A 13,315-nucleotide genomic window follows, 5' to 3' on the forward strand; every position below is an offset into this window, starting at 1 on the left:
GAGGTAAGAAATTGACAGCCGAAATGGGTTTGTCTTTCTCAATTATCAGCCTGTGTTTGTGGAGCTCAATTGGCTCCTTTGGTTCACCACCCACCAACTGATTTAACTGTCAAAATATAGAAAAGTAGAAAGATTTGAAGTGGTCAAAGTCAAACACCATTCATAGGCTGATGGGGGCCTTGAATTCTATGCCTATTTTGGGGATGTTGGAGTGTATATATATATGTATACACACACACATATACATATACATATACATATATTTTGTTCAGCAAACTATTGCAATTTGAACATGTTTGATACAATTTTGAACACAAATAATGGAATTCTCAACGGCAATTCTAAATTGGCCGATGAGAATTTCCTGTAATCTTTTGCATTGATTGAAAAGAAATTATTTTTTCCAATTCTCTTCCTAATAATTTTTAATTAGTTATCATTGTTGAATAAATAAGGATATGATATATTATTTACATGGTTTAAAAAATGTTTCATTGGTACTAAAAAAGATGTTGGCTCATGACCCCAATTGACTAATCCAACTTGTACTCGAAGTTATATCAACTTGTAGTCCAAGCATTGATTAAGACTTCCAAAGCCCAAATCCTTTTCACCAAAGTTATATCAACTTGTAGTCCAAGTATTGATTAAGACTTCCAAAGTCCATATCCTTTTCACCTTTTTTTTGGTCTATATATATACATATTGATGATACCTCATATCCCTCACGGTACGTTTGCGCAGATTCTTCGCAATACAATTGAAAGGATCTGAAGCCTATGGATTCACCATCAAAGAAGCCACACTCACCTGAGTACAATTTGGTGATACCTCCTGTTGAAGTATGTCCAATTTTAAAAACAATTGGAGATGTTGTTCGATGGCCAGAAAAGCTTTGGAAACCAGCCGATCAAAGAGATGCATCCAAATGGTGTGAATTCCACAACGATCATGGACACACAACTGAAGATTGCTTCATTCTCAAAAAAGAAGTGAATCAATTACTAAAGAAAGGGTATTTACGCGATTTGCTGACTGAGAAGGGAAAAGCGACACTGGCTCAAGTCGAAAAACTAGAAGAGGAACGTGGACCGCCTCCGCCACAGAAGACAGCTCACGTAATTATCGGAGGATCCGAAATTAGTGGAATCACACATTCATCTGCAAAGAAGGCAAGGATTGAAGAAGGAGGTTCGACTTTGGGAAAAAACAAAGAGTCAGAAGACTCTGTTTTAGAAATATTCGTAGTTTCAGAGGAAACATACAGAGAAAACCCTCAAGAATCTATCCAAGGGTTAAAAGAACTCCTGAAGGACGTCGAGAGGGACTTTCAGAACGAGTATCAACGCAAAGAGGCTTATACAAGGGCACTCTGCATTGTAAAAAATGGTTTGGCTGGAATACGCCATACGGCCTGGGGAAGGGCCAGAAGTCAAAACTCTTATCAGTTACAAGAGTCCCTTCTGGACCTCGTTGCCTATATTGGAACTACAATGAATGGAATAGATGATATAATTCGAGCATGGTCTTGTTGAAATAGAAGCTATTTCGTGATCTTTTAATTATTGCAGTACTAGCAAGATGTTCTTTGTTTTCTCTAATGAAATCTCTACTTTTAATTGTAGTCTTATTTCTTTGTTTGATTATTCACATGGAAGAATTTCAAAGAAAATTCCAGCATCAGAGCTATGAGATAACAACAGAAGTCTCAAAAAATGAAAACTCAAAAAATACGAAACTTTAACAAAAAAGACGAAGCAAATTCGCTTCGGTAACGAGACGAAACATCTGTGAAGGCTCAGTTAACAAAGCCACAAACATAATTACATTCATCTCGAAAACCGAAGCTACACTCTTCCCATTAATCATAAACGCATCCTAGCCATTCGATAGATAGTTTTATTCTGTATAGAAGAAATAATTGAACCGTTAGATTCAAATTAAATTTCAGAAGGTAGCTTAAAAGACGGCAAAGTAATTACGGTTCTTCAGAAACAAGCGTGGGAGTTAAATTCTCAATCACTTAACTTCCCACGTCTCTCAAGAAATAACTTCCCACAAAAAAAGAAAAGTGACCTCCATCGTCTTTAAATAGACGAATAAAGGAGACAAGGAGGAGAAGAAACCTCCAAGAAGAAAAACCTTTCAACTTTCTAAGCCTTTCGATAATGAGTTCCTTTAACTCTAACTCCCCACCTGCAAAGAAGGTGAAACTCGAAGAAGAAGGTTCAACTTCAAAGATGAAGGAGGAATCGAAAGATCCTGTAGCTGAAACATTCATAGCTAAGGAGGAAGAGTACAGAAAAGATCCCCAAAAGCTCATCCTAGAATTGGAAGAGATTCTGAAGGATACAAAAAGGCACCTTCAGAATGAGACTGACCAGCACTCGTAGTTGCGAAGTATGCTCTCGCTGGGCTACGTTATATGGCCTGGGGAAGACTATACAGTGAAGATCCACACCAATTGAAGGAATCCCTCGTAGAAATCTCAGTCCAAATTGGATCTGTTATAGAAGGGATAGATAGTGTATTACATAATTGGTCTCTAAATTGGCCTCTTCAGTATAACTCTATGTTATCTTTTTAAAGTGATTTTAATGTTTAAGTAACATTCTATTATTGATCATAAAGTTTTTTGATTGAGAATCTGCAGGAAAAGTTTTGTTTTTGCAATGCAAATTACAAGTTCTTATGAGTAAACGAAACAATAGAAGCTCAAAAATACAATAAGTCGGAAGACGATACATCCCCAAATAGAATATTTTTGAGTCAAGATCAACCCAACTCAATTATAAGGGTCAAGTTCAACCCAATTCAAAATACAAACGGGCTAGACCTAAACATAAGTCCACAGAGACAAGCTCAACAAAGCTCATCAAGTTTAAAGATCAAAACATGAAGTCCAAAAGGACATGGTCAACCAAGCAATACAAAGCCGATACAGATAACATGCCGATACACACAGACCGATCAAACAGTTGAAGGACGAAGGTGAAGATAAGGCATTTGCGCATCGACAGTTAAATGTCCTCAACTGCTTTAAACCTCCTCAACTGTTGCAAACCTCCTCAATTACAACGAACTGACATAATTGTCCGAGACAAGTACAAAAAGAAAGAGTCAGTAACGGAGAGGAGAGGATTTTTGACACTCTTAACTTTATTTCTGCTTTACATTTTCTCTGTATCAACGATATGAATAAGAAGATACATCATAATTCTGTACTGTGGTCCTAGACTCAAAGCCGAACCACGTAAATCTCTTTGTCTTTCATTCAATTCTCCCAAATTACACACAATACATTTTCGATTGTTGAATTATTGCGTCAACATATATATATAACATCTCTCATACGGACGTCCATTAAAAAAAATATTTATGGGCTTCTTTCACTGTTGCACGATCGGTATCAGCACACTTGCACAATTCATTTATTATCACCGCAGGATTGCAAACATCCGTATACCGACGTCCTCGTGTGAGAGCCTGCGTGTTTGTGTATATATATATATATCAGGCCAAAAAAGGAATTTATATTATCAATTAATAAAATTAGATACTTCATTAAGTATAATTATTATTAGGCTGATTATATAAGAGGTTGTTTGGTTTAAGTATTTTCCATTTTCCTTTTCTAAAAATATAGAAAATATAGAAAATGGTGTTTGGTTAATCATTTTCAATTTCATTTTTTAGAAAAGGAAAACTCATTTTCTGGAAAATTTAAAAAACATCAAAATCATGTTTTCACTTGAAAATGCGGAACCGTATCGCTCCGTTGCCAAAGAATAGTAAGTGGAAATCCGCATATACAAGTTATAAGAGAGATTTGGATTGTACTACAATATATATATACACACATATATACATATATATACATATACATAGACAAATACAAACAGATATATATATATATATATATATATATATATATATATATATATATACACACACTGACACACACACGCACATATATATATATATATATATATATATATATATATATATATATATATATATATATACACACAGAGACATATATATATATACACACATATATATAGACACACACGCAATCATCATTCAAAAAGCGGGCTCTAGATATATATTTATAATAATCAATAATTATCTCATATGTCATATAGAAAATAAAAAATAATTTTTAGGTACTACAAACCAAACATGTTTTTTGTTTCTTAAAAAATAAAAAATAGAAAACGAAAAACATAAAATAAAAATAGAAAATAGAAAACAAACAAACCAAACACACTCTAAATATTTCTTTCCCAAAAAAATTACAAGGAATCCTAATAAAGTGATGATTAGGGTTTAGGACACACTATAAATATGCGATTCCCATTGCTCTCCTTTCAACTTCTTTCACAAACAATCAAATCATCAACCATGAAGCCCGCAGTGAGGACCGAAGCAATGGATGCCCAAATTCTAGTGCTCAGTTTTGTTTATGCAGTGACTGCGAATGACGTGAAGTTGAGTCAGGGGGACGCGCACATCGGCAAGTTTAATTTGTAAGGTTTCTTGGCAACGAAGAAGAAGGCGGCGATGTGAAGCAGAGCAACAAGTACTTCCAAGAAAATCGGAGAAATCGCCTTCTTTCGGAGCTTTATTGCAAGAAAAGGAAGCAAAGCAATGGAAAGCAGTGGAAAGGGCGGTGAGAAGAAGATTGATCGCATTCGGATTTGGTGTAGTTTTGATTAGCCCCTTAGTTTAGGTTAAGTAGTTGTCTTTGACTGAGTTTGTTTATGCTTCGTTAATTAATAAAGGTAGATTCTTGCCAAAACAATATGTAGCTCTGTTTTGTTGAACACAATTGGAATTTGAATGTAAGAATGAGAGAAGTTCTATTAATCTTTAGACATTGTTGGCTAATTCCTTGCTTTCTTGTCGTCAAGCTAGTCCTCCATAACCATATAACACAAGGAGGTGTTAGAGTTCGACAATACATCAACAAGGGATTTGGAGTGCAAATAACTCTTGGCTTGTTGATCTGTCTAGAAAATTCTTCCATCAGGAAGTGCAGACAATGAGGTGGAGCCACAGGCTATGAGAATATTATCCGTGGGAGTAAAAGTAGCGGGGCCGGCTGCAAATGCAGTCTGATGCCCAGAAAGAAAAGACAGAAGAAGAACCAGGAGGATTGCCATCTATGAGGACGACGACGACGAAGATAGTGATGACATTGAGGACAATAAAAAACAAGATAGTGGTGATGGTTTTGTTGTTTTTGGTTTATTATTTTCTATCTCCATCTCCCTCCTGGTTGAGGGGAGGAGGAGGGAATGTCTTTAGATTTAGACAAAAGGGGGAGATTGACAAAGGAGGTGTGTTTTGTGTTTGTATCTCTATAATTAATGGGGAGGTAATTACCTGATCAAGATTGTTACTTTCTTAATTTCTTGATTATAAGTGGGGGTAAGAAATTGACAGCCGAAATGGGTTTGTCTTTCCCAATTATCAGCCTGTGTTTGTGGAGCTCAATTGGCTCCTTTGGTTCACCACCCACCAACTGATTTAACTGTCAAAATATAGAAAAGTAGAAGGATTTGAAGCGGTCAAAGTCAAACACCATTCATAGGCTGATGGGAGCCTTGAATTCTATGCCTATTTTGGGGATGTTGGAGTGTATATATATATACACACATATACATATACATATACATATACATATATTTTGTTCAGAAAAGTATTGCAATTTGAACATGTTTGATACAATTTTGAACTCAAATAATGGAATTCTCAACGGCAATTCTAAATTGACCGATGAGAATTTCCTGTAATCTCTTGCATTGATTGAAAAGAAATTATTTTTTCCAATTCTCTTCCTAATCATTTTTAATTTGTTATCATTGTTGAATAAACAAGGATATGACATACTATTTACATGGTTTAAAAAATGTTTCATTGGTACTGAAAAAGATGTTGGCCCCAATTGACTAATCCAACTTGTACTTGAAGTTATATCAACTTGTAGTCCAAGTATTGATTTAAGACTTCCAAAGTCCAAATCCTTTTCACCTTTTTTTGGCATATATATATATATATAGCATACTCTTTCCCTGCTGCACGATCGGTATCAACACACTTATTAGACAATTCATTTATTATAACCGTAGGATTGCAAACGTCCATACACCGACATCCGCGTGTGAGAATCCGCGTGTATTTGTGTATATATAAATAAGGCCAAAAAAGGAATTTATATTATTAATTAATAAATTTAGATACTTCATTAAGTGCTTCAATAAGTATAATTATTATTAGGCTGATTATATAAATATTTCTTTCCCAAAAAAATTACAAGGAATCCTAATAAAGTTATGATTAGGGTTTAGGACACACTATAAATATGCGATTCCCATTGCCCTCCTTTCAACTTCTTTCACAAACAATCAAATCATCAACCATGAAGCCCGCAGTGAGGACCGAAGCAATGGATGCCCAAATTCTAGTGCTCAGTTTTGTTTATGCAGTGACTGCGAATGACGTGAAGTTGAGTCAGGGGGACGCGCACATCGGCAAGTTTGTAAGGTTTCTTGGCAACGAAGAAGAAGGCGGCGATGTGAAGCAGAGCAAGTACTTCCAAGAAAATCGGAGAAATCGCCTTCTTTCGGAGCTTTATTGCAAGAAAAGGAAGCAAAGCATTGGAAAGCAGTGGAAAGGGCGGTGAGAAGAAGATTGATCGCATTCGGATTTGGTGTAGTTTTGATTAGCCTCTTAGTTTAGGTTAAGTAGTTGTCTTTGACTGAGTTTGTTTATGCTTCGTTAATTAATAAAGGTAGATTCTTGCCAAAACAATATGTAGCTCTGTTTTGTTGAACACAATTGGATGGAATTTGAATGTAAGAATGAGAGAAGTTCAATTAATCTTTAGATATTGTTGGCTAATTCCTTGCTTTCTTGTCGTCAAGCTAGACCTCCATAACCATATAACACAAGGAGGTGTTAAGAGTTCGACAATACATCAACAAGGGATTTGGAGTGCAGGTGGTCAGCAAAAGTAATTATAGTTATGCAGGGTAGATAAACACTGTTTTTCACTCTGCTGGGAACACTTCCTCTAGTCAACAAAAGAAACTACAGGCGTGAAAGGATTCAAAGCAACACTCTTTCCTTCTTTCAAAACAAGTCCTTCCTACAATTGGCTCCTGCCTTTTAATCATATCTATTAATTTTACATTTGTTCTCACTAGGCATGTTTGTAGCTATTTAATCTTGCATTGGATCTTTCTCTTTGCATCTTCTCCTATCTTTTCTACTAGATTAGGGGTGTGTCCCTAATCTTGGTACTGTTTAGGGCATCTCCTCAGATGCCCTTTTGTTTGTGTCTTCGTTTTTTCGTTGAATATATTTTGGCTTATAAAAAAAAAAGAAAAAAAAAGAGTAGTGTTAAAAATAGTGGTTTAACTTAACTTTACTCTTGGTTTAGTAGCATTCCCTGTTTATTTCTAAACTCAAGGGTCCCTGAATTTTTTTTTTCTCAATTGTTATTTTTGGGCCAGCCTCTTGACCACCATGATAAGCCATTTTTTTGGGCCAAAATAATTGTAGCCCATGCTCTTGTCCACAAGTCATTTTGGCCTAGCCAAGTCATAATTGTAGCCCAATGATTTTGCTCGTTGTCGTCTTTGTTGGCCAGTCTCAAGGAATCAAACATGAGCAAGTGTTGATTTGTCAGAACTAAAGGTAGCAATAATCTTGCTCAAAAAATGAATGGACGATCAATGATTAAATGATTGTCTAGTTGTGTAGATTAAGAAATAAATTTTTGATATTGTTCCAAATGAGGTGATCATTAAATGATTTTCAAAATATAAAAAATGGTCGAGGAGTACGTTTGTAAATTAATTTCCAATATTACTTATCCCAATTCTATAAACATTTGATTTTACGTTATTTTTCAATGCACAATTAATAAATAACACTAAAAAAATTCCTAGAGCGTTGCCCTTAATCCCACTTGACTTTTCCCACCCCGAGAATAAATCATGCATCCGTCCCTGCCTGACACACCAAGTCATATGTTGATGTGATGTAGCGGAACCAATATAATATTGTCAATTCATGAACAGTTACTCAAAGGCAGCTCAGCTAGTGAATGTTTGTTTATGGCAGTGATTGACAGTACCACGTTACCCATAAAATGGGGGGTGCTTAGCGTTTTATACTTTATACCACGTTTTACAATTGAGGGGCGCGTTTTCAGCGTCTCAAATCACTTTCTTACCCTTACCCCTCCCTTGAGTAGTATTTACTTGAGAGGGGTGGTTCAGTAATTCTACTTGTGCGGATAAACACAAACCTCCCTGTCCCAAACTGAAAAAAAAAACAAAAAAAAAACTGCCAGTAACCGCTCCTCCACTACAAAACCAAACCCTCCCACCATTGTTATAACTTTGTTTTCTTCTTTCTTTCTTTCTTCATTATTCCAAAGCCTCATCTCTCTCTGCCATGACCAACAACAATACCGAATCAGATCTCCATTTTCGCATTCCTACCTCTCCATCTCACATCATCATTCCATATTTTTCTCCCTCTTCTAGCCCTTCAAGCGCCTACCAATCCCAAAACTCCCGCAAAAAGCGCTACCGGACGATCAATGTAGACTCTGGTGCCGCCGCCACTAAGAGCAGTAGTGGTGGTGTCGATGACACTTCCATTTCCAGGCCAAAGCAGAGCAAGAAACCCGACCCTTCGGCCCCGAAGATCACCCGACCTTGTAGCGAGTGTGGGAAGAAGTTCTGGTCTTGGAAGGCACTTTTTGGGCACATGAGGTGCCATCCAGAGCGTCAGTGGCGCGGCATCAACCCTCCTTCCCAGTTTCGTCGACCCTTCTCGTTGCCAATGAATGACAGTGAGGCCTCGACGACCGAGGAGGACCACGTAGGTGCAGCTTGCTTGCTGATGTTGGCTAACGGAGATGTAGATGATGCAACTGAACTACGATCAGAAGTAATTCCTCAACTCCAGGAAACAGAGTCAATGAATTGCAAGTTCGAGTGCTCGAGTTGCAATAAAGTTTTCGGGTCTCATCAAGCGCTCGGTGGTCATAGAGCTAGTCACAATAATGTCAAGGGATGTTTCGCAATAAACAGAAGCAATGAGGGGGAATTGGTGGAGGAACATAGCGGCAGACGAGGAGGAGAAGGAGCAGAGGAGGATAATAATATGGTGATTGAGTTAGGGCACAAGTGTAGCATTTGTTTGAGGGTTTTTTCAAGTGGGCAAGCATTGGGAGGGCATAAGAGATGCCATTGGGAGAGAGGAGATCAAGGTTTTAGTAATCTAGACCTCAATTTGCCTGCTCCAGTTGAACAACATGATCATTATGATCGTCATGATTGTTCATCTTCTTATTCTTCAGGATTTGCATTGGATTTAAGGTTAGGACTTTGAAAAGTATAATTAGTTGCCACATGTATTCGATTTTGTGGCTATTCAGTGATCACTGAGTATCACTATATTCTCTGTATCATTGACAAAAAAAAAAAAAAAAAAAGATCTCAAACCTGGAGCCTGTAAGCTTGAAATATAATTTATTAAAAGACTTTGGCTACAGCTTCTTGTTCATTATAATTAAAAGAAGTGAATCTGGTTCCTCTTATGTTAATCCATCACTGTCACTCTGTCACGTATCAGAGCACCTACTTCCATGCAAGTCATATTGGTTCTCAAATCTGGAAAAGGAACTGGTACATCGTACAAACCTTGTAGCATTAAGCCAATGCAACAATGCTGACCTTCATTTCCATTGTAATGCATCTAAAGCTTGTTGGTGAATAAGTTTATCTCCAGCTGCAGCTACATTAAAACCTGCAGGGTAAAGCAAGAGGTCAATATCATGAACTGGGTGTAAGGGACATTTTTTTTTAATCAATTTTAGCTTTGATAAGGATGCTACTGATGAGATGGCCATACTAGTTGCCCTGGAATCTGCAGAGACCTCCCAGTTAAGTTGATGTCCTTTCCAATCAGTTATAACACCTCCAGCACCTTCTATCACCGGAATGAGCGAAAGAAAATCATAGGGCTGATTAAGAAAATAATAAGATCTTAATCAGATATATGTCATGAAGCTTATTCAATATGTAATCAACTGAACATGAAAAGTCAATCTACAAACTCCTATTGCATGTTTACTTTCAAAGTGAGATTGAAAATACAAGAAGAAAAACATGTGGTGGTGTTCACTGTTTTGCGGATCAAGTAGCTTTCAAACATTCATCAGAAGACTGCCTCTCATATATTTTATTTCATTTATTTGAACTGGTCAACTATGAATCCGCAAACATGCTACTCATTTCAAGCACATCAATTTCCCTCTTTTGTATCCCTAGGAACAGTAGGTGTTATTCACATGCTATGCTTATGTAAATCAAAAGTGCATCCAATTATCATTTCGAAATATATATCATACGTGCACACTTTACCTTGAGACCAGACTCGATTACGAGATCCACATGCCCTGAAGCCAAAAGGGCATACGCATAGCAATCACAACCATATAATGGCACTTTCACCTGCATAACACGAAAAAGAACAGCTAAGAGGCAGTAAACATGCAGCTTTCCTCTTTACTGAAAGAACATAGGAAGTCTAATGTTGTTTAAGAAAAGATTGTTATGAGGAATAGAAAATGTTACAATGTATCATGTGTTGCTATGGTTAGCTATCAAATGAGACAAGTAGGAGAGAACCCAAGGTCATAGGATAATGTTAGGAAAGGAGCATAAAATTATATCATATGATGCAGACTTCAACATACGCAGATCTAAGTCAGCAATTACTAGTTCTAAGACCAGTTCCCAAGTTCATGAGATTTTTTTAATTATATTCCCGCTATTATCAACTACCATATCCTATTGAAACCATAATTTATGGAGTTAAACATTCACTGTATCCTCTTATCAAAATCTACTTCTGGTATATGAGTGCAAACCTTACTTCTAACTCGACCAAATGCCTCTTCAGCCTCTCCACTGAACAAATGTGGGCTTGTTGTATACCTAAACAGATTGGGAAAAAAAAAAAGGTTAGAAAGATGCTGAAACCTATGGGACATGTATGTGATTATGTGAAAATTTAAATTTAGTGTCGCCAGAAGAACAAAAATGCTAGATGTAATAATTACAAGTATTACTTCCAGTAACAAAGCTTTATCTTTTATTTCCTTGGGGAACTAAAAAAAAATTTAAGAAACATACAAATATGCTTGTGACAATTTTGCACAACTGCGTGTGGACACGTCTTCTCCATTTAATGTTGTTCTCCTTCCACTTATCCCAATCCATCTCTCTCTTAAAATAGGCTGATCAACTATGCCAATGATCTGGAAAGACATTTTGATCATTTCAAGAATAGAATTAATTTGTCTATTGGAGTTGATATTGATCATGCAATTTAGAAGTAACGATGCACTTTACACACAGTTCAACTATACGTAACGTGACACACTAGATTGCTTCAAAAACAACATAAAAGATGGAAAAATCCCAAAAATCTTCTGCCACGCCTTACTAGTAATGAAAAGACTATCAGATAGTCAGTTCTCTATCCTGAAATATTGACATCAATGCAAAAGTATCATGAAATGCCACAGGTTGAATAGGAATAAGTGAAGCCAGTTAGATTTGTTTAAGTCGAGTCAAAGCTAATTGATGCAATTAAGCCTTTCCCAAGCCAAAAGCCTGTTCTATTTCCTTTTCTTTTTTCCCTCACACCAGATAGCAGGAGATCCATACCGTTTTACCCCTGTGCAGTAGAGCAATGAGAGTACCAAACAATGGCTTGCCTGAAACAATTGACGGATCAATCACTTGACAAACGTTTTCAATGATTAAGCTGCAGGTAGTAATGTCAACAGAATGTAAAGAAGATCACCAGTGATAAAGCTCTTTGTGCCATCTATTGGATCTAAAACCCAGACATAATCTGAGAACTTCTCTCTGCATTGCCACCCATTCTCCTCTCCGTAACTGCAATCAAACATATCCATATGAAGCCAATAAAATCTACTTCTTGTTTTTGGGATACGTTGTATTGGAAAAGAAACGAAATATCATTTGTTCGTTGAGTCTAGAAATTCTCATGGCATGGATTTGAACAAGAAACTCACAATTGAAGAAGCCTATTTAAGCTAGTTAACTCAGTTTAGGTTAACTTCTATGATCATCACCGTCAAAGATTTATTCCTAAACATTTTGGGGTCAAATACATGAATCGATAAAGAACTTAGGATGAATCCACAAGAGAAAATTTAGGCTTAGCTTCTATAATGTTGAAAAGGCAAATTCATGACAACTGCAAATTTGAAAATTATGGTTTTTCTTTTTGCTAAATTTGACAGAACATTCGTGTTTTCTGGGACCAATCCATAAGAATCGTCAACATGGAGTACGTATAGCATTATTTCTGTCCTAGCAAAAACTAACAAAAAGAAAATAGGGAGAAAAGAATTCACATAACATACATAGCATGAGAGGGGAAATTTTCTGATATTATTGAGACCATAGCTTCCTCTGCTGCTTGATCTGCTATTGTAACCGGACCTGTAGCAAATTGAGTATCATAAACAAAGAATCAGACGAAAAATTATCAGATAGACTGCAAAGCACTCAAGGCACGTCAAACAGAACTACCTGAAAACAACATACAAAACTAATTCGAAATTTCAGCTTCTTGTCATATGTTTCATTGTCTTTTTTCTATTCAAGAAGCTCTCTTTTATACTAAGTGAAACATTTCATCCCTGAAATCCTAACAAAAAAAATTTCCGAATAATGTGATAGAAATAGATGTGAAAAACCTACTCAAATCCTCCTTATCGAGAACGTCGAATTTTTTCCTGAAATACTTGCGAATAACATCTCCAGCAGCATCGGCGAGCAGGTTAGCGACTTTGGCGAAGCCATCAAGGTCTGCGTCTTCTAGCTCTGAATGCACTGCGTCAGTGTGATTGGAAAGCTTCGAATTGGAGATCATTCTGGAGGAGAATTTCGTTTTGATAGAAGAGATTGGAGGACTTTTTAGGGATTGAAAGGTGAGAGTGTTGAAATTGCTGCTGCTGGTGTTGTTCGGGGAGCAATGGAGAGCGGGTGAAGGGAAAGGGAGAGGTTTTGGAGATTGAGAGACGAGGAAGGCTTGTGATTGAGAGATCATTTCAGCAATGAACCAGAGAAAAGAGGATTTAAATAGGCGGGAAAGAGAGAATGAAACGGAAGAGTAGAGTGAGCGAGGAGGAAGCACAACTGTTACGCACTGAAAGAGAAGGGAAAACGGGTGGAGGTTGACGTGTCTA

General features: G+C 36.8%; 2 protein-coding genes across 2 annotated transcripts; one reads left to right on the forward strand and one right to left on the reverse strand.

The window, feature by feature from the left end:
* Positions 1-8,211: 8,211 nt before the first annotated feature.
* On the forward strand, positions 8,212-9,414 carry LOC119991447 (zinc finger protein ZAT3-like). Its single transcript, XM_038837801.1, has 2 exons — positions 8,212-8,940; positions 8,989-9,414. Exons 1-2 carry the CDS (start codon positions 8,470-8,472, stop codon positions 9,412-9,414), a joined length of 897 nt encoding a protein of 298 aa, XP_038693729.1. The 5' UTR covers positions 8,212-8,469.
* A 103-nt stretch (positions 9,415-9,517) lies between these two features.
* LOC119990867 (bifunctional phosphatase IMPL2, chloroplastic-like) lies at positions 9,518-13,313 on the reverse strand. Its single transcript, XM_038836995.1, has 9 exons — positions 12,828-13,313; positions 12,488-12,566; positions 11,899-11,993; positions 11,760-11,809; positions 11,223-11,347; positions 10,958-11,024; positions 10,449-10,538; positions 9,937-10,048; positions 9,518-9,831 (listed from the first exon to the last, which is right to left on the reverse strand). Exons 1-9 carry the CDS (start codon positions 13,174-13,176, stop codon positions 9,761-9,763), a joined length of 1,038 nt encoding a protein of 345 aa, XP_038692923.1. The 5' UTR covers positions 13,177-13,313; the 3' UTR covers positions 9,518-9,760.
* Between the last annotated feature and the right edge of the window lie 2 nt (positions 13,314-13,315).

Source organism: Tripterygium wilfordii, chromosome 22 (assembly GCF_013401445.1).
Source record: "Tripterygium wilfordii isolate XIE 37 chromosome 22, ASM1340144v1, whole genome shotgun sequence".
NCBI classification, from domain to species: Eukaryota; Viridiplantae; Streptophyta; class Magnoliopsida; order Celastrales; family Celastraceae; genus Tripterygium; species Tripterygium wilfordii.

Coding starts and splice junctions, on each gene's coding strand:
- LOC119991447 (XM_038837801.1), top strand. CDS start 8,470: ATGACCAACAACAATACCGAATCAGATCTCCATTTTCGCATTCCTACC. Junction 8,941..8,988: donor TGATGTTGGCTAACGGAGAT/GTAGATGATGCA, acceptor CCTCAACTCCAG/GAAACAGAGTCAATGAATTG.
- LOC119990867 (XM_038836995.1), bottom strand. CDS start 13,176: ATGATCTCTCAATCACAAGCCTTCCTCGTCTCTCAATCTCCAAAACCT. Junction 10,539..10,957: donor TTGGTCGAGTTAGAAGTAAG/GTTTGCACTCAT, acceptor CGTGTTATGCAG/GTGAAAGTGCCATTATATGG. Junction 9,832..9,936: donor TGCAGATTCCAGGGCAACTA/GTATGGCCATCT, acceptor TTTACCCTGCAG/GTTTTAATGTAGCTGCAGCT.